Source organism: Colletotrichum lupini, chromosome 3, assembly GCF_023278565.1.
Source record: "Colletotrichum lupini chromosome 3, complete sequence".
Taxonomy (NCBI): Eukaryota; Fungi; Ascomycota; class Sordariomycetes; order Glomerellales; family Glomerellaceae; genus Colletotrichum; species Colletotrichum lupini.
Window position 1 is genome coordinate 3,473,682 of NC_064676.1, and position 24,331 is coordinate 3,498,012.

General features: G+C 53.5%; 10 protein-coding genes and 1 non-coding gene across 11 annotated transcripts; 8 read left to right on the forward strand and 3 right to left on the reverse strand.

The window, feature by feature from the left end:
• Nucleotides 1-1,147: 1,147 nt before the first annotated feature.
• On the forward strand, nt 1,148-2,522 carry CLUP02_05823 (uncharacterized protein; the record flags this gene model as incomplete). The annotated part of the gene is made up of 4 exons (XM_049284828.1): nt 1,148-1,356; nt 1,448-1,860; nt 1,958-2,164; nt 2,221-2,522. 4 exons carry the CDS (start codon nt 1,148-1,150, stop codon nt 2,520-2,522), a joined length of 1,131 nt encoding a protein of 376 aa, XP_049141971.1.
• A 690-nt stretch (nt 2,523-3,212) lies between these two features.
• CLUP02_05824 (uncharacterized protein) lies at nt 3,213-4,962 on the forward strand (the record flags this gene model as incomplete). Its single annotated transcript, XM_049284829.1, has 6 exons — nt 3,213-3,345; nt 3,406-3,469; nt 3,541-3,715; nt 3,767-3,839; nt 3,925-4,543; nt 4,608-4,962. The coding sequence occupies 6 exons, from the start codon at nt 3,213-3,215 to the stop codon at nt 4,960-4,962; spliced, it is 1,419 nt and encodes a 472-aa protein (XP_049141972.1).
• Nucleotides 4,963-5,232: 270 nt separating this feature from the next.
• On the reverse strand, nt 5,233-6,678 carry CLUP02_05825 (flavin-containing superfamily Amine oxidase; the record flags this gene model as incomplete). Its single annotated transcript, XM_049284830.1, has 1 exon — nt 5,233-6,678. The coding sequence occupies one exon, from the start codon at nt 6,676-6,678 to the stop codon at nt 5,233-5,235; it is 1,446 nt and encodes a 481-aa protein (XP_049141973.1).
• Nucleotides 6,679-6,765: 87 nt separating this feature from the next.
• Nucleotides 6,766-10,276, forward strand: CLUP02_05826 (uncharacterized protein; the record flags this gene model as incomplete). Its single annotated transcript, XM_049284831.1, has 14 exons — nt 6,766-7,082; nt 7,470-7,570; nt 7,622-7,682; nt 7,822-7,848; nt 7,910-8,032; nt 8,238-8,282; nt 8,354-8,378; nt 8,435-8,721; nt 8,782-8,908; nt 9,076-9,480; nt 9,552-9,660; nt 9,752-9,840; nt 9,896-9,982; nt 10,064-10,276. The coding sequence occupies 14 exons, from the start codon at nt 6,766-6,768 to the stop codon at nt 10,274-10,276; spliced, it is 2,016 nt and encodes a 671-aa protein (XP_049141974.1).
• Nucleotides 8,550-8,636, forward strand: CLUP02_tRNA084. Its single transcript has one exon. It is a non-coding gene; the product is annotated as a tRNA-Glu (tRNA).
• Nucleotides 10,277-10,495: 219 nt separating the features above from the next.
• On the reverse strand, nt 10,496-13,555 carry CLUP02_05827 (uncharacterized protein; the record flags this gene model as incomplete). Its single annotated transcript, XM_049284832.1, has 12 exons — nt 10,496-10,592; nt 10,665-11,100; nt 11,250-11,326; nt 11,360-11,586; nt 11,659-11,847; nt 11,909-12,232; nt 12,349-12,400; nt 12,473-12,741; nt 12,831-13,056; nt 13,132-13,185; nt 13,298-13,467; nt 13,544-13,555. The coding sequence occupies 12 exons, from the start codon at nt 13,553-13,555 to the stop codon at nt 10,496-10,498; spliced, it is 2,133 nt and encodes a 710-aa protein (XP_049141975.1).
• Nucleotides 13,556-16,230: 2,675 nt separating this feature from the next.
• Nucleotides 16,231-16,856, forward strand: CLUP02_05828 (uncharacterized protein; the record flags this gene model as incomplete). Its single annotated transcript, XM_049284833.1, has 3 exons — nt 16,231-16,303; nt 16,549-16,699; nt 16,745-16,856. Coding segments are annotated over 3 exons (336 nt in total), but the record flags the coding sequence as incomplete, so codon positions are not given.
• A 916-nt stretch (nt 16,857-17,772) lies between these two features.
• Nucleotides 17,773-18,681, forward strand: CLUP02_05829 (CCAAT-binding transcription factor subunit B; the record flags this gene model as incomplete). The annotated part of the gene is made up of 1 exon (XM_049284834.1): nt 17,773-18,681. The coding sequence occupies one exon, from the start codon at nt 17,773-17,775 to the stop codon at nt 18,679-18,681; it is 909 nt and encodes a 302-aa protein (XP_049141977.1).
• Nucleotides 18,682-18,845: 164 nt separating this feature from the next.
• On the forward strand, nt 18,846-19,127 carry CLUP02_05830 (uncharacterized protein; the record flags this gene model as incomplete). Its single annotated transcript, XM_049284835.1, has 1 exon — nt 18,846-19,127. The coding sequence occupies one exon, from the start codon at nt 18,846-18,848 to the stop codon at nt 19,125-19,127; it is 282 nt and encodes a 93-aa protein (XP_049141978.1).
• A 538-nt stretch (nt 19,128-19,665) lies between these two features.
• Nucleotides 19,666-21,792, forward strand: CLUP02_05831 (phosphotransferase enzyme family protein; the record flags this gene model as incomplete). The annotated part of the gene is made up of 5 exons (XM_049284836.1): nt 19,666-19,718; nt 19,956-20,046; nt 20,167-20,535; nt 20,660-21,279; nt 21,369-21,792. 5 exons carry the CDS (start codon nt 19,666-19,668, stop codon nt 21,790-21,792), a joined length of 1,557 nt encoding a protein of 518 aa, XP_049141979.1.
• A 710-nt stretch (nt 21,793-22,502) lies between these two features.
• CLUP02_05832 (uncharacterized protein) lies at nt 22,503-24,284 on the reverse strand (the record flags this gene model as incomplete). Its single annotated transcript, XM_049284837.1, has 1 exon — nt 22,503-24,284. The coding sequence occupies one exon, from the start codon at nt 24,282-24,284 to the stop codon at nt 22,503-22,505; it is 1,782 nt and encodes a 593-aa protein (XP_049141980.1).
• Between the last annotated feature and the right edge of the window lie 47 nt (nt 24,285-24,331).

Here is a 24,331-nt window from a genome sequence, read left to right on the forward strand (position 1 = left end):
GGTTAACCAATGAAAGGAGCCTAATCATTCGTCGACAGCCTTCAACCGCAGCCGCAACCGCAGGCATATCCGATCCTGGCACACTAGATCCATGCTTAGTGGTGTGATACGGGCCGTTGTAGGGCATGTTCCCCGAACTCCCCTAGTGTGTCCGTTGGAACTAACATCTAATGTTGACAGTCTGTGGAGCCCCTGCATGGGTTGGAACGCTGGAGCTAATATGATGTGACATTCTGACAAGCGGGGGCGGGGCCTTGGTTGCAAATTGCAGACTTACAAGTTGCAATACATCTTCGAAGCTTCCTTAGTTCAGCGGCCCCTGCTATGGACTGGTTGCATATTCAAAACTTTGAGAGCCTATGCTTCAGCCTCCAACGCCTTCTTCTTACACTCAAACTGAGTCAAGTGCATGTGGGCCGTGGGGAGAGTAAAAGTAATGGCGTGCCCGACTTCTTGCATGAGGTGAGATTGGTATTCCGGAGTTAGGAACATTTATTGGAGGCGAGAGAGGTTGACGGAAAGGCCTACACAAGGTGAGAATCTCTATAGATTTAAGCGTAGAGACCAGCTATATTCACGTGCAGCTTTTCCGGCTAAAGAGCTCCAAGGAAGTAAAGTCACCTCGGAATGTTGCCCTTTATTCTCTTCTGCAATTCCAAGTTCCATCCTTCAGACGGCTCGTTGATCGAGTGTCGACCTCAGACCCCACCATATCAAGAAGCGGGCTCAAACCCAAGAGGCAGGGGTCAGTAACGAGGACGACTTGCCTAGTTCAGATATCAACACCGAAGTGCCGAGAAAACGAGCCTTTCCGTAGGCCTTCCAACATCCACATGCAAGTTGTTGACCAACACATGAGTAACTCTACGAATCTGGTCAATGGTGGCGATGAACACGCTCGCCAAGTCGACTGGTATCAATATGTTGAAATTACATTCGGCAGTGATGGGAATGCTTCACCGGTGGGAGCATGTCTCGGTGTATATAGAAGCGCCCACATTCTCGAATGCCACGTTTCTCTGTTCCTTTTGCTCACCTACCTCGCTCCGCTGCCCTTGCAGATCCCTTCCCCTCCCCCCCCCCCCCCTCAAGCGGAAGCTTGCGTCTGGAACCCCCTTTCATCAAAAGCAGACTTTAGCCGATTACGATGCTTCCCGTCAAGATCACAGCCGTCCTGAGCTTGACGGTCGTCGCTTGTGGCGCCCCCCTCGACACCCCTCCCGAGGCTCGTGACGCCGGAGATGTGCTCGCAGACCTGCAAGCCCAAGCCATGGAGAGTTTGAAGGCGGCTGAAGCCAATGGGACCATTTCCAAGCGTGGGTGCAACCTCTTCAACGCCAGCGTTCGCAGGGATTGGTAGGTCGTGTCTTGCCTCATAATTCTTTCGAGGCCCTTTTATGAGACGGAGTGGCTAGCCCTAGCACACACATCTAACATCTTGGCTCAGGGCTGCTTTCTCTACCACGGAGCGCAAGGAGTACATCAGTGCCGTCCAGTGCATGTTGGCGTCTCCTTCCAAGTCCGACCCATCCTTCGCACCAGGAGCCCGCAACCGATATGACGACTTCGTTGCCGTCCATATCAACCAGACTCGGACCATTCATGGTACAGGCAATTTCTTGACATGGCATAGGTACTTTACCTGGGCGTATGAGAATGCTCTAAAGACCGAGTGTGGTTATAAGGGGGCTCAGCCCTACTGGAATTGGTTCGCTCACACCGATGATCCGCGCAAGTCACCAGTCTACGATGGGAGTGATACCAGTCTAAGTGGTGATGGCGCCTACGTTGCTCACAATGGCAGCGTGAGTGCTTCGCCATATGGCGAGATTGCAATAACGTCTGGCAATGGCGGCGGTTGTGTAACTAGCGGTCCTCTCGTGAAGTAAGCGGCATCCTTAACTCCATGAAAGCCATCATCTAATAGGATATAGCATGACTGTCAACCTTGGTCCAGTATCTCCCGGCATGGATGGCTTGGACCCCAATCCCAATGGCCCCATGGAGTACAACCCACGTTGCCTGCGCCGCGACTTGAGCTCATACGCAGCGTCTACTTGGTTGACGACCCCTAACCTACTTAACGTCACCGTTGGCCAAGCTTCTAAGAATATCTCAACATTCCAGAATGAGCTCCAGGGTCGCTTCTGGGATGGATTCTTGGGTATGTTTAACGAGTTCCTAAGATAGCAATAGTTGAGACTAACATTTCGAATGCAGGCATGCACGCTTCAGGCCATTTCGTCGCAAATGGAGATGCTAGTGATCTCTACTCCTCCCCGACCGATCCGACCTTCTTCCTCCATCATGCCATGGTCGACCGCGTTTACTGGATTTGGCAAGCCCTCCACCTCTGGGAGGCTTTTGAAATTGCTGGGACTATCACAATTCTCAACCTGCCACCGAGCCGTGACGCCACGAAGGAGGACATAGTTGAGATGGGCGTTTTGGCGCAAGATCGCCCTATCAAAGAGCTGCTGAACACTGTTGACGACACTCCGTTCTGCTACATCTATCTATGAAAGCATAAGGAATAACCATTCAAACTTTTGAGGAGTGCACGTGCATCTAGCGGGCATGTGGTTCAGAGTGATGAGGGTTTTGATGTAAAAAGTTCTTTCATTACAGATCTCAATTCGTGTGACTGAGCCAGAATTTGCGCTTGCGTATAAGCATGCTAAGGTTGCCTGTACTGTTGCTCGTGAAGCCGTGTTGAAGTATCCTGGTAGTTTACTTGGGAAACATTAGACGCAACTTGATCCAAATTCTGAAGAATCTCTCACTTTTCAATTGACCATCTGCCAACCTATGACTCTCTTGTCCGCTAATGGAGCCAAAGGAGACCCAATCTGACTAGGGCTATGGCGTGACGAGCTATCGGAAAGATTTCGGAAAATCACCCTTGCCTAGCAGCAATGTGGTCAGCATTATCATCTTCGAGTTTCCACTTTCTTGCCTGAACTGTGTAGCATTGGAAAGTGAATGGAAGACTTCTATGCGGCTCTCGAGGGCCTTGAGGCTACTTTTTCGCGGAATCGCATCCACTTCGCGCGTTGTACCATCAAGACCTGCCATAGCGCAATGCCGTTATCGCGCAAAGAATTTGGCCTGGGTAGGGGTTGAGAGGCTTTTAAAAACAGAAAGAACAAGCCTTGAAGATGTCTTCCTGAGTTATTAGCTCAAAACGTATCATTTTCCTCTGATCTCTTAACATGTCTGAAGTCAACCCTCGGGCGCTGAAGCCCAAAAGCAGGGTTCACGATGTTTTTCGCGGAACGATATTCCAAGCTGTCTTGCTGGGTCTCATCAGCTTCACTCAACCCGGAATATGGACGGCAATGAACAGTAAGCTGGCCAAATGCGTTACTCTTACTGCGGTATGTGACTGCTGATCAATCTCTTAAGATTTGGGCGCTGGTGGTCAAGCTGAGCCATACGTCATCAATGCTGTGAACGTCATCACATTCGTGTAAGTTACTCTCACTTAGTCTCAGTCTTTCCAGATCCATAGATATCGTGTCTGTGTTGCTAATGACTTAGTATCATGATTGTGCTGTCACCGCTGGCGAGCATGGTCGGGAACTTGGTTGGCATGAAGTGGATTGTCGTCATCGGAACTCTGGGCTATGTCCCGTACTCCGCTGCGCTCTATTGTAACTCGATTTGGGGGACGCAGTGGTTTCTGATCTTTGGTGCTGTTACGTGTGGAATTTCAGTAGGTTCTCTCTCATCACAGCGGCAGTCATAGGTCTCTGACTTGAAGTAGGCATCGGCACTTTGGCCTGGTGAAGCCGCAATAGCTGTGGGCTATCCCGAAGTTGCTCGTCGTGGTGTCTGTAGTACGTATTTCCAGAGCCATGTAACCCCATCTCCGGACATTCGCAGCCCTCAAAGGAGTACCATCATTGCTAATCTCTCGCACAGTCAGCATTTGGATGGCTCTTGGGAAGCTCGGTTCCATCATCGCCACCGCGATTCAACTTGCCATCAACAAAGACAGCGACACAACCGGTGCCATCTCACCTTCGACTTACCTGGTTCTCGTTGCAATTCAATGCTTAGGTTTACCACTTTCACTATTGTTGGCCCCGCCCGACAAGCTGATCCGCAAAGACGGGAAGAAGCCCATCTTTGCCAACTCTCAGCGCACATTCAAGACGCAATTTAGGGGCTTCCTCGCGCAGTTCAAACGGAGGGAGGTCTTGCTTCTCATCCCGGCCTTCATCACCGCGCAGTGGGGCGTCACGTACCAAGGCAACTACATGGCTGCATACTTCACCGTTCGCGCTCGTACTCTTGCGGGTTTCATCATTGCTGTTGTCGGTGCGATATCAAATGTTCTTGCAGGGTGGTGGCTTGATTCTAAGCACCTGAAGAGAACTACCCAAGCACGTTGGAGTTGGTATTTCTTATTGGCTCTCTTCACACTAGTTTGGATCTGGAACCTGGTCGTCCAGGAGAGATGGGCAAGAAAGAGTCCTGGCGAAATCGACTGGGTCAGTGAGAGCTTTGGCGAAGGGGTTGCAATCTTCATCCTTTACCGGTAAGAGTTCTCCTCAGCGACCTCCAAAGCAACCATGGCGGCGAATACTAACAAGCGGTCTTAGAATTGCCTATGAGACTGTCGGCGTATGGCTCTACTGGACTCTCGGGACCTTTGATGTTGAAGCGGACACCATTGCATTGTCGATGGGTGTCCTTCGCTCTGGGGAATCGTTGGGGTCAGCTCTGGCGTATGCCGTTGGCTCTGTCCGCAGCGCCTCTTTGATGACGAACTTGGTCATATCTGTAGTCGTATTCTACGTGGGAGCGCCAGCGACGACATGGGCTGCCCTCCTTGTTAAGGATAGACTCCCAGGTGAAGTATCTGACCGAGACAACGACGCAGATATCTCGGACGTGAACATAACCGAGCAATCTGACGCGGAGCAGATACGAATCAACTCCGCGTCAAAATCATGATCTGGACTCCGAAATCTAGATCGTCCTGTCGACCAGAGCCTATGGAGGTTTACAGTTGACTCCTGTATCATAGCTAGGGCGATGGAATAGCAAACACGCTTGTCATCTCAGTGATTCTAGCAAGGTCTATCAGGGATTGAGAGTGGCGCAGAGTGGATCCTGAGATAATTATTCTATGTAGGCTGGGAGCTAAAGCCTTCAGCCATGGCTCTAATATGCACACTTAAAGCTTCCAGTCTCCTTCGCCATGCTAGCAAGAGTGTATTTCCATCACAGACCAAGATCCTTCTTCAGGCCTGGCAGAACCGTCCCCTCGTTGAATGACCAAACCAGCGCGCTGTTATGACCAGAGAAAGTCGCGCCAGCCCAGTACGTGTTACGCGCGCCCTCCAGAGCAAGCAACTTGCCATAGAACCCTCCCTTGATCTCCTCAGTCGAGACGCGGACGTTGTAGGGCTTGTGGTCCGAAACATAGGGGAACGTGACCGTCTGGGCCGCGTCCTTGGGCACGGCGCCGACAGCAGCCAGCGTAGCCAGGTTCTTGACGAGGACAGCCTTGGCATCCGCCTCGGTGTAGTTCGTATCCTGGAAGCCGACGGCAACGAGAAAGTCATTGGGAGACCCGGCCGTGTTGAAGCCGTTCGTGCCGGGGATGACGGGCTGGTTGAAGGGGGTCTGGACGCCGACGTTGGTGAGGCTGGTGTTGAGGCCCGGGATCGTGGCGACGCCGGCCCAGTAGCCGAGGGCGGAGAACTTGGAGAAGAGGGCGTGCTCGTCCGAGCTGAGGTCGTACTTTGCCACGTTCTCCAGGATAGGGGGGATGGCGATGAGAAGCTTGCGGGCGCGGATGAGCTTTTTGGGTTGGCCTGGCTGCTGTACGAGGACGGTGACGCCCGAGGTGGTGGCCTTGTCGATCTTGACGTCGCGCTTCACTTTAAGGACGTCGGAGTTGAGAAGGACGCTGTCGCCGAGCTCCGCGGCGGCGGCGTCGTACAGGGCCCTGGTGTCGCCGTTGCCGGAGAGGATGAACTCGCCAAAAAGACTCTGAAGCAGACCGGGTCCGAGGCCCTTGATGCCGTACAGCGCCGGGATCGTGGAGATGTCTCCGGTCCACCAGTTGAACTGGGCGATGACGGTCAGGAGCGCCGTGAAGTTGTACTTTTGAGCGAGCTCCGCAAAGGGGAGCGTAAGTTCCTCCGGCACAGGGTCGGGAACGAGGAAGCCCTGGTCGATCCAGGGGTACTTGGCCAACACGTTGGTCGAGTAGGCCTGCGCGGCGGCCTGGAGTGCCTGCTGCTGCGCGGCCGAGGCCGAGGCGTTTTGCGCAGGGATAGGGAACCCGAGCGAGAAGTCGTAGCTTTTTGAGGCGCCGGCAGTGGCGCTGGTGAGAGGGTTGGCCTTGATGGTTGAGACGTTGAGGCGGGAGAAGTAGTTGCTGACAATCTCCCTGTTCTCGAGGAGGACAACGCCGACGTTGGCCGGAATCTTGGTCTGCGGGTTGATATAGGTCTCAGCGTGGCCGCCAATCTGCGACTTCTTCTCGATGACGGCGATCTTGGCGCCGGCGTCCTTGAGCTGGATCGCGGCGTGGATGCCGGCGCTGCCGCCGCCGATGATGGCAACGTCGACGTCGATCTTTGCCTCGGCGCAGGGCTTCGCTGCAGCTTGGGACAGCAGGAGAGCCCAGGCGGGCGAGGCGAGCTGGTTGAACTTCATGATGTGAAAGGGAACTAGGACAAGGAGTGACTGTAGTTGAACTAAGTGGTATTAGCAAGCGCACGCCGTATTAGAGATTAGCTGGCTATGCGGCATGTAGAGGAAGGAAGTCAAGAAGAACAGGATCTTAGCATATTCCTCGGGACAAACTGTTGTATTTATCAATTTACTCCTACCAGAACATTGTCCAGGGCCATGAACCTTCCCAGAGAACCTTTGCCGGTGCGGCCGGACGACCCGGACGTCGAAATGGCGGGCGTTTACGAGTGCCGAACCAGGCAAAGTTCCGCATCCTTCACAGCCCCCGGTTGCCGTGTAAGTGTCATGACACCCGAAGTGACCACTGATGGTAGCCACGGGCGCACTAGCTTTCAAGGGTTGAGAGCAGAATGCCGGACTGCAGAGTGAACGAGATTAGTATTAATCTAGAAGGAAACTTTGACCTTGACAGCTAACGGTGCAAATGGCTTGCCCGGGCTCCACCAAGTCCGTTTAAGCTTTGACTAGCGGTATTGACGCAAGGTTGTCAATATAGCCTCAATGGCATGCTACAATTTTCGTAAACGGAGTCCGAGCTGTCATGTTGACTTGGCGTGTGCTCGCCGCGCGCGTACCCGAGTACTGGCTGTTCTGTTCGGGTATCGTTTATAAAGTATCGCGAGGTTTGACGCCCTTCTCGTGGCGATGGTTCATTGTTGCTATAGACGGTTTACCAAGTTTGTCATCGCAACACCCGGTGTTTTCAATATTTAATCATTCGGCTGTAAAGACATGCTGTGAACCATCTTGAGTCTTGTCTGTCTTCCAATTCAACTGAAACTCAATACTTCACTCAGAACAAATCAAGCAACTGATCAATCAACGGAGTTAATCGACTTCCACGATTTCGCCAGTCGACCAGACCGACACATCTTTGAAAGATGATTCTGTTGCATTGAGTGAGTGCTATCATTGATTAACCTCGTCTACATCTTCTTTCAACAATTTGTCATCTTATTTGGAAGGTGCGTAGGACATGACACAGCTGAGACCGAGAGTTTGAGAGTTTTGCAGCAACTTAGAGTGTTTTCTAAATTCTCAACAGCGAAGTCTATTTCGACAATGGTTTTTGCTTCCATCCTCAGTTGGCACACACGTGAGTAGTTGTCTCTGGTACTTTCAAAGTTACAGGTGATTTGTATGAAGATTTTATTGATAGCCCACTATCGGTCTGTGGAGGAACACATCATAGGTCATGTCTGAAAGTTGAACATGTGCATCATAACCCCGAAGATCTAGTCGCAAATATTGAGTATAATGTGAGTCAGAAGCACAGTCTTCACATGTCGGATTGGAAGTCCAATTCGACCGCGGCGTACGGCCGACTGCGCAGGGGCCAATTAGGGGCCCTATTTACGATTATCGTAGCCAGCCCAACCTACGGTTGGAACCTCCTTTTTACACCTACGCAGAAATTCATATAGTTCAATTGATCTCTTCGTCAACCCACGGTTCGAACCAATTACCCTGTAATAGGGATACCAACATCACATAACTGATCGAGTCGATAGTCTATACAGTGGCTGTATTTTCACATTCAAACTTTTCAACTACTTCACGAATGCGTAACCTGTTCTCTCTAGGTACTTTGGTCTAGGATAAACTAACCAAGTCCATTATGAATAAGAGGTCAAAGGCTCAACCAACCCGCAAACGGGGCAGTCACCCGCTTTTGACCGGAAACCCGCAGGCATCTAGCTAGTCGGATGGCACAAAGAGGAGCCATACAACCACTCCGAATCCACGCATACATCTCCACATCCAACGGGGCCTTCTCCAGTCAATTCGCTCACCATACTTATTGTTCTATTCGTTCAAAACCTTCATCAACATCCGATATGGTGTAGTGGCCAACATGATGCCCTCTCATTTCCGTGAGAGGTTAGGCATAGCCCCGAGTTCGATTCTCGGTTTCGGAAATCTTTTGCGGTCGGCTCCTTTTTTGCCCATACAACTACCTCATTTACTGACTGATAATCTTGGCTTGGAATCGACGCCGAAGCGGTAAGAGTAGATTGTCAATTTTGCAGATCGCCGGGAACTTGAATAGAAAAGCAAGCCAAGTGACCGATCGACGGTGCTCGTAAAGTCATTGGAACAGGCTGGGTACCGGGAAACCCAGTCGCCTATCGGCGTGAAGCCCGGGCCCGCTGTAGAAAATCAGAACTTGGCAGCGGCAGCCCGGTCGCCGGTCCTTGATTCGTAAAGAAAACCTGGCAAACAAAAGCTTGTATGATGAAAGAGTACGACTTTACGATCACGAGATGGCGGCAATCCCTAAAAGCTTAGTCGACTTCGTCCAACTAAACGTCTCAATGTCCATCTGCGATCCGGAACCTGTCACCATCACAGTAGTAGGCGTTCAAGGTGGATAACGGAGAAATGGACCGAGACCAAGGCACCCGGAGGCTTGGAACAAGATATAGCCAGCCACCGTGGTATCCCGTGATATCGTCTGGCAGCCATTCACCGGGGGCAGAATGGTCCCTCGCAAGCGCCGCAGACATTCGTAAACCATCCACGAAAGCAAGCTTCGCCGGCGCATCCGGTAAAGATGAACGGCAGCGTCAACCCTCACGTGCACCGAGCCGCGAAATGACCAAAGAAAATCGTGACTACAGGTTTCATGAACACCTTGAAATTCGACGCGTCGACGCACTCGTTCGCCAGCCAGTTGATGATCGCGCCAGTCTTACTTGGGGACGCCCCGCGTCATTCACAGTTCAAGCGCCAGGAACAAGAGACATCCATCCACTACAGCCGGTTCGTTAGCGCAGTGGACGAGTAAACTGTAAGAAAGGGGGGGGGGGGGGGGGATCGTGGCGTGGTGCTAGCTTTTGAGGATAGAGTGGTTTGAGATGCGCCGAATAGGAAAGCAGAAGTCGAGAAAACGGTCCTCATTCGTCGCGAGAGAGCTGCGGGAGATCCCTTCTTGCGACCGGGGTGGAGGGGTAGCTGATTGCAGAATCGGGAAATGGAACAAATAGTACGGGCGCGTAGGCGTTGACTGTGTAACGGTGCTACTGATTTTGAGCCGCGTCTGGCGAAATTTTGAGAGTAATCATGAGTTCCAATATCCGTACTATTCATGTCATTCAGAGCCTGCGAAGGCCGAAAGAGACTGTAGCCTGGTGACAAAATAAGATGGGCCATATGTCGATCGCACGACGTGCGGGAGCGCCCTGGGACGGGATTGCGCAATAGACGTAACAAGATAGAATTCAGTAGACATCAGACGTCCTCCGTGCGAGAACGTCTGTGTCCTGTGCTCCTGCGCTTTGGAAGCAAGACACGGATTCTCTCCCAAACTGATTGACAAACGCTGTTTTCTCGACTTTTGTCCGAGAACGTGCGGAAAGGATATGCTGCCCGCCCTCTCCCAGAGTACGGATACACGTTTCTGTCCTTCGGTCACGAACGTGAGATGTTGACCACCCCAGCTTCAGCTATGGGGGCGGATGTCTCTTCTGCCGGATCAATGGGAACAACTCGGTTGGCGGATCGTGTTGCTGCTGGGCGATGGCCTAATTGGGCGCTTCAGGCAGAAAGCCAGAACTGAACCCAACGTAAACATACGACTGAAGCTGGCAAGGCGACTAGGAGAAGTTAGGTAGTATGTATCTGTACGAAAGTACGGATACCTGGGTCGCATAACCGCCAACGTGATGGGTGAGCATTGAGAAGTGAGCCATGTCAAAGCTCGGTTCCAGTTAGAGTCTAGACCGCAGTGACCGCACGGCTTCGTGAAAAGGGGTCCGAAGCGCCTCTGATTCCTGTATCAGTTCGTGACTGCTCCAGATGGATCAGCATGGGGCGAGGATGAAGCAACACATGGAGTGCAAGGAGATGTGCCTCCAGAACGTTGGTCTAGATAGCTGTAACATCAAGGAGGCTCGGCGTTCCCAGACCGAGGGTGGCCCTCGTCCGAGATGCTGTCAGCCTGTCACGCCAGATCGAGCATTGATAGACGTTGATAGTAAATGCCGGGCGACGGGAGTGGCAGATTAGCGTAGGCAGCGTGCGGTGTGTCCCTCAGCCCTGGTCTTTTGCCCTCAGACTGGCTCAATGTCTGTGTACCCTGGAAGAGGCGTGACGCTTTCTCGCCCACTCGAATCGTGCAAGAGAGACAGCTGACCATTAAGCAGCTGCAGAAATGATGTGTTTCCAACCACTCAAATAATCCGTTCGAGGGGGATTCTGGTCCAATCATTGTCGCGTCACGACGTTCGCCCGCTACTCGATGCGTGCGAGGACGAGGCGGAGGCTCTCCGTCTAGGGACAGAGGGTTGAGATCTGTTGCGACGCTCCAACTTTCGGCTCTCAGCCCACGAGGGATCACCAGCGCGGGCGGATTCACTTCGGCCGCTTGCTGGAGCTGCGCACCTGACCTCGCGCATCATTCCAAGCACGGGGCAGACATGAGGAGTGAGCAGATGTCTGCCTATCAGGCTATATCCGTACTGCTATATTCGTGCTCCGTACTCTGTAGTCTGTCCAGCTGCCACAGACTAGGTACAGTCTCTCAGACTCACTCCCCGCGTTATTGTCAACTTGCAGCCGCTGCTTGAGCGAATGCAACGACCGATGCGCCCGGGCAACCCCACTGCGACTGTCAGCGCGTCAGACATCAAGCCTTTGATACCCAGGCTGCATGTCCTTGCTGCAGTCAGAGTTCTGTAAGTAGCTATCTCCGAGCGGCCGGATGCAGGTTTCGTGACTCCGAGTCACTCGGGACGGAGACCTCGCACTGGATGCGGTACGAAAACACGGGCTAAACCGCGTATGCTGTGTTGTGTATCTGTATGGCAGTCCGTTGTCGGCAAGCTTTGATATTGGTGTCTTTTCGATAGTCGTGCTTGCGATATGTTGCTTTTTCATCCATGCTATTGCCTACTTTGTTCCAAAGCCTTGGGAACTGAAGCAAGTTGTCGGTATCCATACGAATACTGTAGAGCTGTGAATGGGTGCACCACTTTCCGCCTTCTGAGCTTCTATGAGCGCCACCCCAAAGTTCCCCCGCTCGAGTTGCTCGAGGAGGGTGGGAGCCTGTGAGGAACGCGAGGAGTCCGTGAGAGGCAGCGCAGGATGCAGGTACGTACCTGCAGAGCACAGCGGCTCGTCAGGGAAGCGCTGCTTCAGAAATCCAGAGCCGTAAAAATATTTCGTCAGAAAATTATGCGGTGTGTGTCACGTGGGGCCGAAGTGGCTGAAGGTGGGCCCTCGCAATATCTCGTTGTGCTGCCCCAAGCCGTGAAAAGAAGAAAGGTGTGTGATGCGGCGCGGACGGAGCTGGGACAGGAAACCCGGAGACACAGAGTCGCGTCACAGTTGCAGGGGACCATCCCAGCCCGCACCAATACCGTGTAGTCCAGCCCAACCGATCGACAGTGTGAGCTCCAGCCTTCGAGCCCATCCCCTGGCGAGCTACCAACCAGCGCAAACCGTCAGTCCGCATCAGGACCACCAGCAGTGTCGGTAGGTATTTCGTACCAGCAGCTGGTGATCTTGCCGTGGTCTATGAAACCCGGAAACAGTGATTCGGAATTCTACCCGGTCGTTTGAAATGAGAGTACCGTAACCGGCCTGTGATAATTAAGCGCTGGCAAGAATACTCAGGTTGAGGCTTCTTACCCTGAATATGCTACCAGACATTGGAAACAATATCACATCCGGCAGCAGTACCCTTGGGGATTTCAATTCGAATGGACCGAGTCGTCAGGACGTCTCGTTCCCAGCCTCCCCGTCGCTCGTCAACCTGGCCTTCTTTTGCCCCTCACCGTTCCAAAGCCAACAGCCGAGGGAGGCTAGCAGAGTAGTTGGCGGCACTGGGCAGAGCAGAACAGCCGTCACCGCCTCTTCCTTTTTTTTTCTTGCTCTCCGCTCAAGTGCCCCTTGCTCGCACTGTCCGTGTCCCACTCCCGCACCCATCGCGGCGAGGAAAATGAGGCAGCCTGGCAGTGTCGAAGGCGGAAGACAGAAGATGCGCAGCCCGAGTGAATCGTGGGTCACTAAATTTAGGCCTTGCTAGGTGCCAGCTCACAAGCTGTCGATCGGCTTCATTCCTCGGAGTGTTGGATGATGGATCAGGTTTTCGCTTCAGTGCCGACGCTGACCGGCTGGTTTGTTGCGTCACCCATACCGTACGCGCATACCGCAGCCGTGCTATGAAACGACGGCTGAGAAAATGGGAAGACACGGATGAGAGGCGTGGTGAGGTAGCCCAAGGTACAGTGCAGTAGGGTCCGCCTCAATAGCTCTAGAACTTGGAGCTTCGGGAGAATAACGAGTGCAGTCTGTCTATCTGTAGCGCTGCACCGCATATCGCGTGTCGTGTTGGAGCTGGAGCTTGGGTCAGCATGGATCAAAAGTGGTCATCCTGCCGGGAGGTCGGGATGGGCATTGAGACAGCGGTACGATGAGTCCCTCCTCGTCTCATGTTTTCTGTCGTCGCTGGCGTGTGCAGCCTTGCTTTAAGAGAGGGAAGTGCTGAAGTAACGTGGCAGATGGAGACTTTGCCCCATGCGGAAAAGTCGAGAGTTAGAGGACCAGGGCAGAAAATCAAAGAGGTTGACAGGCAGACGCTGAGCGCTCGGAGGAACCTAGAGGGAAAAGAAAGGCCGCCATGAACGGAAGAGGGCGACGAGCCACGTTCGGGAATGTAAACTTCTTTCTAGCAGACACTATCAAAATCACAGGGGAAGATGCTAACTTGTTGATAACAATTGAGATGTTCGGCACGAAATTTGTCAACTAGAGGGACCTCCGTCCTCAGTAACAACACTGGTACCTTCCTAGGACAATGGGAGGTAGTACTTCTGCACCTGACTTTCTTGCACATGAATTCGAAAAAAAAAAAAAAAAAAAAAACCAAGGCCAGGAAATCCGACAAGCAGTGAAGGAGCGACGGGAGAATGGGAAAATGACTGGTTGCCTTACTGGAAAGACCCACTTCTTCCCACAGATCCATCCAGAGCGCACCCCTCCTTCCTCTCTGTCGGAGAAAAAGAGGTGTGAGCATAGCAGACCCAGCTCAGAATCACGTCATGACAGCAAATCAGAAGCGAAGCCAGCGACGCCAGCCACACCCAGTGCCCCACCCGGACCCGTTTATTCAGCCAGTAAGAGATGTTAAAGGGTTAATGGTCCCCGCCCCTCAAATCATGGACCAGAATTCTCCCTCGTCTTCCACCTCCTCCTCCGCCCCAACCAATCAATCCTTCCCGACCCACCCAAACGTGACAAGGTGCGAAGGCAGAAAAAAAGAGAGAGGACGGGAGAACGAGACAGAGGGTGAGCAAACAGCAAGAGAGCGAGCGAGTCGAATCATTCAATCAGCTTTCGTCCCTCAACAGCACTTGGAAACAGACACCAGGGTCGCCCAAGCTGGTGTCATTCCATTGGACCCTCGACCATCATATCAATCGGTCGCCAATCATCAGCTAAGCCTATCCGCTCCGCATTTTGGCGTTCTATCAATCTTGAAACCAGGGCGCGTTGTGCGGACGACATCTTAGCAAAGCTGCAAAGAGACGCGCGCGAAGAATCGCCAAAGAGCAGACGTGAAGAAAAGCAGAAAAGGTCTGCAAGTGACAGTGAGGGGGAAACATAGCGCGACAGGCAGGCAGGCAAACAGGCAAGCCGTCAGCGGCAACGCAACGCATCACCGAGCACAACGCCCGCGCGCACCTTTTCTTTCCTGCCTCCTTCTACACACCTCACGGTCACTTACACACACCGCCAGAAAACGGTGGTGGGAAGGCAACCCAAGAATAAGACAGACAACGCAGATTTCGACGACTCAGATCGAGAAAGGAAGAAAAGCAGTGACGCAACATTGCCCTGCCCGGCCCTGCCTATCGACTCTGCCACTTTTATTGCCAGCCCAACTTCCTGTCTGGCGTGGTGCATTCGCACTGGCGACGACGTCCTGAGAAAGTGGAAAGAAAATAATTACACCTCAACGCGGGAGGGGGCGTGTGTGCGTACCTTCCATTGCTGTAGGTTGGACCACCACCACCACCACCACCACTTCGGAGTACCACGGTGCGGCTTTACCCAAGACTTCACTTCCTCACTTCCCGCCCTTACCCTCTCCCAGTCCGCCCGTGTCTGCTTTGCTCCTTCCTTCCCTCACTGCGACGTCAACGTCAGCAAACCATACCCCCTTCCCACTTCCCACTTCCCACCCCCCTACCCCGCTTCTGCCTGGCTGCCTTGCCCTTCTCACCTTCCTCGCCCTGGCCTTTTTCCCTTTCCTTTCCCCTCCTTCCGTCTTTCCTACCGCAGTTTCTGTTAAACACACCCCCTCTTTCTCTTCGCAGCCTTAGGCCCACCTGATCCCAGCAAGAGGGAAAAAAAAAGGTGACCCATCTTCCGCCGACGCCACACACTCACACTCGTGTCTTCAGGATCCACGCACCTTTTGCTTGGTTTTTTTTCCCTCTCGACCCTCTCGACCCTCCGAAACAGGCGTACAAAGTGCCAAAGAGCCCCGGTTCCCCAAAAGGAAAAGCTCCAGCGAATCCAACGAGCCAAAAGCCAGAAAAAACCCGCCCTCCCACAAAACCCAGCAAATCAGCTCGGTTTTTTCTTGCGACCACTCACGTCCCTCCCTCAACTCTCCAAACGTCTCCCCCGACCTGACACCACCACTCACATTTCACCACTCACCACTCACCCAACAGTCGTGAATTGTTCGCGACTTGGAATCCCCCCAGAGAGGTCCTATCATCGTCGACTTTGATCTTCTCGCTATCCTGCGACCAAGCATCTTGTCTATTGGCCCAACACCAGTAGCAATATCAACTGCTCGCTCATCAGGTGACTGAAGCAACCTGCGGAAAAGAGCATCTTTTCCCCGTCTCTGCCTGTTTGACCGCAGCGCTCCGGACCGCACGCATCGCATCGCATCAGCGCAGCGCACCGCGACCACAGCAAAAGGCCACTCAGCCCAACCGCGTCGCACTTTCGCCCTCCCGCCAAACATTCTATCGCGCAACGCGTCATAGCTTCTTCGGAGGCGATTTCAAGCTCATATCGTGACACTCGAGTCAAAAGCCTATCAGAAAGCTTCGTCTCGACTTAGACCAGGAGCCAATCCCCGAGAATTTCACCCCCAAAGCCAAAAATTCAGCCAACCAGGTACGTTTCGCATGCCACTCGACTCAAGTCCTTTGGCGCCCCTCCTGTCCAGCCTTGTACGCGCGCTTCCTTGTCCCTGACGACGGCCGCCATCTTCCTTCCCTATCCCGCCTGGTCATTTCTATTTTGTACGCTATCCGAGTTTGGCTCCTCTGTCAAATTCGGCGCTTCATATCTCGGGCTACCTATCTATCTGGCATTGCCAAGTGGAAGAGGGAGAAAACTTGACGAATTCTTGGAACAGAACCAGTACGGATACTCTTCTGGCTGTTGTCTCTTCTTTTCTCCCAATTCCTCACACACACGATTTGTGTGCACCTGTTGTTCTTTGAAACCGGGACGGACAACACATGCTTACTGACTTGAGTAGGGCGCATAACATTCACACCTCCTTCGCGGCACATCGCTTTCATCGGCGATTACACCCAGATCTCCAACTTTCGTGGTACGTTTATTGTACGTTCTTCATTATCACATTGTCCTCAGCATCTCCAGCACTCGTACTCTTCCCGTGCTCTCCGGGGGTGTAACCACCCATCCCTCGGTGCTCCCCCCTCCCCTTCACTATGTACACGTCAATTTGTCTCTTTCCTGTCATCTGCGGGCCTTCGCGTCACCCTTAGGGGAGAGGGTCTTCACTACCTCATCCTCTGACGTTCCGCTGTCTCGACTGTTGTGCTTCGCATCAAGTCTTCTACGACTTCTCGAAGCACCCCTTCGGCGGCATATCGACGCAGCAGCAGGACCAGCAGCGCATTGGAAAGGTTTCTCATGCCTGCCACTACCACCACATCGAGGTGCACTCACTCCAAGTGGAATGGACGTTGTTGCGAAGCGCTCAGTGAGCTTAGCTTGTGGCAGCGACACACGACAGCGCCCTGTACAGGCACCCCTTCCCCTCCACCGGTGCAAGCACGGGCTCTGTCAACGCAGCTCGGACTGTCTTTTGGCTCTGCGCCGCCACCATAACCGCATCAAGGGGAAGTGTCGCGGCGTAGGTTGGCATGGTGGGCCTTGTCTCTGCATATTCCGTCATGCATGCGAGGTCTGCCAGCGCATCAAGTGGTGGCCCGAGACGCCAGGAGAGAAACATGAACCCCACCCCATCTGCTTGTCTTTGTCGCATCATCCCGAGCTCTGGCTTATATACAGGAAAACTAACATTCTTGGTTGGACAGATCTAACGACGCGAAGTGGAAAAGGATTAAACGGTCTCTAATTTCTGGAGAACTCAAGGCACCGACCGACCTGTTTCGTCCAAAAGAACAAGGACAAGCCGACTCTTGCCCTACCCGCTCCCGCTGTGCAGCCGGTAGACCAGCGCCCTTGATCGGCTAGAAGCAACAGAACCGACGCCGCCTCGCCTCCGCCTTGTACGGTAGCAGCCTCGACATACCTGCCCGCCTCTGTCGAACCCACACACTCTCGCCGCTCTCACGTGGCTGTCATTCTGACCCCAGGCTCAGCCACCCACCTCGTCCGCCCCGCGACTACATCAGCCCGCATATGCCGTGGTCGGCCACTTGCGTCGCGCACCACTGCCAGCTCATCCACGCATCACCAATAGATTGAGCCCCTCCGCTCCCAATACACTGGAAAAAGGACCCTAGGGCACCGCCGGCTCCCAATCCGTGTGCCCAACTCAACCCAAGCAGACGGGCCGTCCCAGTCATTTTAAAGCTCACTCCTCACGAGAAAGGCAGCTTTCGTCGCAACTCATTCGTCACTCGCGACCCATAGCCGTGATACCCTTTTTCCCCCCCTTCCCACGGTCACGTTTTTCTCAACCGCGCCAAAGCTGCTGTCAAGCTACACCACTTAGCTGGCTTCTTATTGGTTCCGATACCCTACGCGACGAAGACAACTGCCTTCATTGCATAGCTTGATCATCCCTCGAACAAGCTTGACCCCAGTATGATGGAATACGCACAATATCCTCAACAACCTCAAAACGCCCACTCTGGATACACCAACTCCACCGCAGGAAACAACATCACCTCTCCTCACGGCGTACAGACGTCACCTATCCTGTCTCAACAGCAATCACCCTCTCAACAACAGGGACACAACATGTACCAGCCACAGTACAACGTCCCCCAGCAGGGAATGCATTATGGCATGCCTCAAATCCAAGCCGCCGCCATGGCGGCAACTGCAGCTGCGTCGGGATCCAACTACCCTTACATGCAGTCGGACCCCAGTTTGCCCCAAACCTCGCCGCGAATGGGCGGAGCGAAGAAGGAGAGTCGCGATCCTAGATCACCCACCCAGATGAACAACGTTTCGCAGCTACCGGGCCAGAGACGCCTCAGTCAAGTCACCAGCCCCGGAGTACCTACGGCGCAGGGTATGATGAATCACGTCGGCGCGCGACCTGGTGTTGCGCCGCCGCAAATGGCTCAGGCTCAAGCTATGCCTCACCCGCAATCACCCGAGATGCCCGCCGGTGGTGTCGAGGAATCGCCCCTCTACGTCAATGCTAAGCAGTTCCATCGCATCCTCAAGCGTCGTGTCGCGCGCCAAAAGTTGGAGGAGCAGCTGCGTCTGACGTCCAAGGGCCGCAAGCCATACCTTCACGAGTCAAGGCACAACCATGCTATGCGCCGGCCTCGCGGACCTGGAGGCCGTTTCCTCACTGCTGAGGAGGTTGCCGCCATCGAGCGCGAGAAGGGTGGTGGCTCTGGCGAGGGTCCCGAGGACGTTGTCGAGTCCAAAGCCGGCTCCAAGAGGAAATCGGAAGCCGACGACTCCAGCTCGAACAAGAAGGCCAAGAAAGCATCCGAGACTCCTGAAGAGGACGAGGAGGAGGATGACGAGTCTTGATTCGCAGCCATACTATTCGTTCATGTTTTGTCGCGCATTTCGATCACGAAGTCACGACCGTCTGCAGAGACGACTTGTAGCCATCTCCACTCTTTCGAATTGGGGTTACAAAGGAGAGGAGGGAGCTTGTACGGGATGTGTCTATAGGGGCTGGAGTTTTCCAGATGTCTTTATACGCAGCATGCGGGCCGGTACACAGGACTCTCGTTGCTCTCTGGCTGCCAGGTCTAGCCGATGCCACTTCGGTCGTCATTGGCTTTTTTTTTTATCGCGCCTCTTTTTTTTCGCTTTCACGGCTAATACACATTATCGACTGGCAACAGCATGGCGCCCGTTTAGACGGGTGGCCGCAAGGGAAATGGGAGGGAAGAATGCATGGACGACTCGAAACGACGGATACCCCTCTTGTGTTTACTCGATTACCCCCTTCTCCTTGTTGTTTTTGATTTGACTTCGCTTCGTGTTACAATTCTTTTCATGGACGAGGGATTCTTCTTCTTGGGGAATGGTCGGTAGTGTGGGAATTGGGCAGATGGTCTGGCTACCAACGGCTTCCTTTTTTTAATTTTATATTTCGTGATTCAGCAGGGAGTTGAAACGAAGAGAAAAGAAAAACCCAAAACGAAAAGCCGCCAGCCAGTGGTGTGCCGCGAGTTTGATGCACGGGAACAAGAGAATGATTGAAGATGATATCTACGCTTATATTTATCTGCCTCACCACTTCTTACTTGCTGGATTGATGGAGATAGACTGGGTTTCCTGGCAAAATCCGTCGCCGGATTCGTATGTATGGAGAGAAACACGGATTTAACGACCTTTTTTATTACTTTTTGAGCAATTTATACCTTTTAGTCTTTTTACTGCAAATGCGTACCATTGAGGGTGACCAGGAGGATGTTATCCACGATTTAAACCAACACTCTATGTGAAGGAGGGATTCGGAGCTAGGATGGGCTTCTTTCCAATGTACCCACAAGATGGATCATGCAGCACAGGAACGAGGCTTATGGGCCAGCAGATGAAGGGGCCGTGGCGACGTATCCTCGATCAGGGCCATGCATGAAGGAACGGAATGGCTGGCTTCAATAGTTCAGATTGGATCTCTGGCTCGGTCGGGTGCGGCTATCGAGGCCCGCCTCCACCTCCGCATTCTGCTGCATCCCAAGGACCATCTGTGAAGGAGACCCTGGGCTAAGTCGGGTGCAGGTTCCCCAAGTGCGTCCGTCTCCCCCGCTCTGGAGACTGGACAGTCCTAAAGCTAAGACAGCTCTGAGGCTCCTTAAGCCGGTGGACCTCGGCATCTTTGTGCTGGTTGGGGGCAGCTTTGGGGGAGTCAATCAGATTGCTCTCTCGGCCGCCCACCTTGTATGGACTTTTGGATAGCATTCCAGGCCCCGGCTCACCCCCGCGTGCCCGCTAAAACGTCACTGGGGGACGAACCGAGGCTGGCAAAGGTCCGAACCAGAGATGCGCCGGCCAGCCTAGGTGGGTGGTACCTTAATATTGTACCCCGAAATTCACCTCTCTACGACCGAGAACTTTGACGGCATCGGCGGACATGCAACGACCTCGACTGACTACATATCTTCATCGGCAGCCGGTTTAATCCGACAAGTATTCCTACGAAGTGAGAATCTGTACTATTTAAGCCAATTGCGACTACAATCCGCGATACTCGACTGGAAATCAGCAGCGGACACGACCCTTGAGCTCAGAACCCAGTCTTTCCGCACTCCAAGGACGGCACAGCACAAGATGGCAGGACGCGTGCGACACCCAATCGACCAGCAGGCGCTGGATCGATATATCGAGAAGAATGTGCCGCAGATCAAGACGCCACTGGAAATTAAACAGGTACGTCTACGGCCCGCCTTCCGTACCAGCATTGCCTCTTCAATGCCTTGTTCTTTTCTTTGCCCGTGGTTAGAAGGAACGTTCCTTTCCTCGATTAACATTGGCCTTTTCCCACACATTACAGTTTGGCTTTGGCCAGTCGAACCCGACATACCAACTCACCGACGCGACGAACAAGCGCTTCGTGATGCGCAAGAAGCCCCCCGGAAAGCTTCTCTCCAAGGCCGCGCACAAGGTCGAGCGGGAGCACCGCATAATCCACGCCCTCGAGCCCACCGACGTACCGGTCCCCAAGGCCTACTGCCTCTGCGAGGACGAGTCGGTCGTCGGCACCGCGTTTTACATCATGGAGTTTCTCGACGGGCGCATCCTCGAGGACGCGGCCATGCCCGAGGTCGCCTCACCCGAGGAGCGCAAGGCGCTGTGGAAGGCGGCGACGCTGACGCTGGCGAAGCTACACCGGGTCGCGCCCGAGGACGTCGGCCTGCAGACGTTTGGCAAGAAGAGCGGGTTCTACGATCGGCAGATTCAGACGTGGACTACGATTTGCAAGAGCCAGGCGGCGGCGGTGGATCTGGAGACGGGGGAAAAGGTTGGGGATTTGCCGCATTTTGGGGAGATGGTTGCGTTTTTTAGCGACAAGAGTCGGCAGCCCAAGGACCGGGGCACGTTGATTCATGGGGATTACAAGATTGATAATCTCGTTTTTCACAAGACGGAGCCGAGGGTGATTGGTATTCTGGAGTATGTCTTCCCTGCCCCCCGTTCTTCTTTCTCGTTCTCTTCTTCCCCAATCAAGTTATGAACTTGTCTCAAGGCTGACAATAATTTAGCTGGGAAATGTCCACCGTAGGCCATCCCCTCTCCGACCTCTGCAACTTCCTCCACCCTTACTTCACCGCCTCGCGCGCGGGAAGCGGTCTCTACGCCAACGACGGCTTCCTCCCCGGCGCTACCCCGGGTCTGCCGACGATCGAGGAGATTGTCGGGTGGTACACGGCCGAGGCGGCGCAGGCCCCCGCCGGTTCGCCCGTGGGCGGCGGGTGGACGCCCGCGGCGGAGCTGTCGTGGGGCGCGGCGTTTAGCCTGTTCCGGCTGGCGGGCGTGTGTCAGGGCATCGCGGCGAGGGCGGCGCAGGGGCAGGCGAGCAGTGAGCAGGCGAAGAGGTTTGCTGTTACGAGGGGCCCGTTGGCGGAGTTTGCTTGGGAGCTTGTTGGGAGGAGTCAGGCTGAGAGTGGGGGGAAGGCGAAGTTGTGAGGTGGGATGGGTTGGTGTATGTAGCCAGCGTTTGGGTAGATGCGAATCATGTAAGAGATTGGGTGATGCTGTGACATGGTGTTTTCTCCGCAAGTGCTTTGGGTATATTGTGCTTGATGACATGTCGTAAGGCAGGGTGAGTCAATAAGCCATATGACAAGAAGGTCTCAAGACGTGGAGTTCATAGACTATTATTACTATTACTGATACTGATCTTCAACGTTTCTAGATGTGACCAAGGGAAATCCAAGGACATTGCCCCGGATTATGTCAACACTAGAGTTTCTAGTTCGATACCCCTTTTCTGTATAGCGTCTACCGACATCCTTGGATCATTAACACTGATGCGCCCATCATTCTTGTTCTTGAACACGAAGGGCGGCAAAAAGGGATCGATTGACGCCACCTCTTCCCAGTCAAGAGGCAATGAACCGAGCCTCACATCAGTCTTCATAAGCTCACGCGTCTCGGTGTTGATGAAATACGGCATCGCCCAACCTTTGGTGACGGGAAGCGCATCTTTCCACGGCGGCTTTAGAGGTGGCTTCAAGGCCTCGCCGAGCATTAGCCCATGAACGAAACACGGCCCAACGACCTCGTATCGGCCGGGATCTCCAGGCCGTAGAATCATTGGGAAGTCGCATCCAAGAATCACAGCAACTTGATCGCCTAGTTCTAGAGGTTAACCTCACACGATCGAAAGTGATTGGCTACCTTGGAGGTAAGTCTTGAGATGGAGGGGACTCGCCTTCTTGCAGGCCTCTCGCAGAGACACCCATGTACCCTTCCGTAGTACCAAAGAGACATTCGTTCGCGAAGAAGCAATCTTTGAATGCCCGCGCTACCTCGCCATCAAGTTTGTCTTTAGATAATGCCGATGTCAACAGCTCGCGAAGCCGTCGGATGGATGGAAGCGGATTATCCCCCAGAGCTCTGTCGCTGGTCCTACCGCGCACAAGGACTTCGACATATGCATCCATAGAAAGTCCTCCCGAGACGTACTTGTCGTTTTGTGGATCTTTCGGTGCCCAATCTCGGACCACTTCCATGAGTTGTACGAATGTGCCGTTCAAGTCATCGCTAACACGACTGATGATGGCCACGCGTCTCCCGGTGACTTGTAGATGGTCAGCCGGCTCGATGAGCTTCACCACAGCACTGGAGCGCGCAGAAGCATAAAATCTTCGAATGCTCAAGTACCCTATGTTGGCACCTTCTACTGGTTGCTCCAGGTTTGGTACCCACGATGGGCACCCCTCGGGACGCGTCGCTGTGCCGCAATTATTGATCATGTTCAATTTCTGGTAGACGTCATGTTCAGCTAAGACGAGCTGTGCAAATGTCTTCCAAGGAGGGAAAGAATAGTCCACCTCGATCTTGGCTACGATTCTGGGATCCATTAAGCCCAAAATTCCGTACACCTTGTCTCGAGGGTCTGAGCATTGCTGATTCCGCGTCCAGAGTAACAGGTGCTCACACGAAGCGAGCGGCGGTGCCATCAAGCCTCGTGCATATGGGAAGAGACGACGCCTAATATCATCTGGCAGCAGACTTGACTTCTGTCGGAGCACCAGTAATGCCTTGCGTACATCGACCCAGGCGATAGCGTCTCGGCCGCATTGAAGCACCACACGGTCGCACAAGAGAGCTTCCTGCAGAACCCAGACACGCTCGAACCATGGTCGATGGAGTAGCGAAGATATGGATTTCCAAGTCCTGTCCTTCCAGGGCAGAGGAACGTCGTCTCGCCACCAATCAAGCTGCTCGGCGTTGGGGGCATCTCCCCACCGATGAGAAATCACATATTCCACCTGTTTACTGAAATACTCCAAGTTCTCCAGCGCATGTTTGCTGTCCTCAAACTCGGAGCCCAACCAGATTATCACCTTTTCGGAAAGTTGGTAAATCTGGCTCATCCGCTTGACTTGTCGCCCACGCTCTTCAACGTTGGCTTGGTTGATGCAGATGGCATCGATCCACAATGTGCGCGGTTGATCCGCGTATCTAAGATGTCTCAGGGCAGTAGCTAGATTTTTGCGGATCCTTAACCAGGCTGGCGTGTTGTGAGTACTGGCTGGGTCGGTAATGTGAATGAATTCTTCGTCATTGGCAGTTCCCCAGGAATAGGATAAGGCCTCATATGGAGGTACGTGCCACGCAAAGATGTCGCTCACAGAATGCTCTGGCATGGCGTATGCTTTCGAATCATATTCGGGATCTGGGTGTTTCCAAGAATTAGGGATTCCTGAGTGGCGTGGGCTCATGAACAGGTATCGCCCATCCAAAGTTTGATCCACCGTCCAGCCATCTGGAAGAGTTTTCTGCAATTCGCTCACAGGCAGCCTTTCGTCCTTGAAAGGTTCCTTTGGCTCGAGAAGTGGATAATGAAGAATGTTGCAGCGCAACTCGTCGCGGTAGCTGCCTGGCTGCAAGATGACCAGCCTCAAGTCACTTATTGTAGCTTGGAGTTCGGTGTAGACATATGAAGCCATTGCAGGCCACCTTATCAAATCCAGATATATTTGAAGGTCGCTTCTGG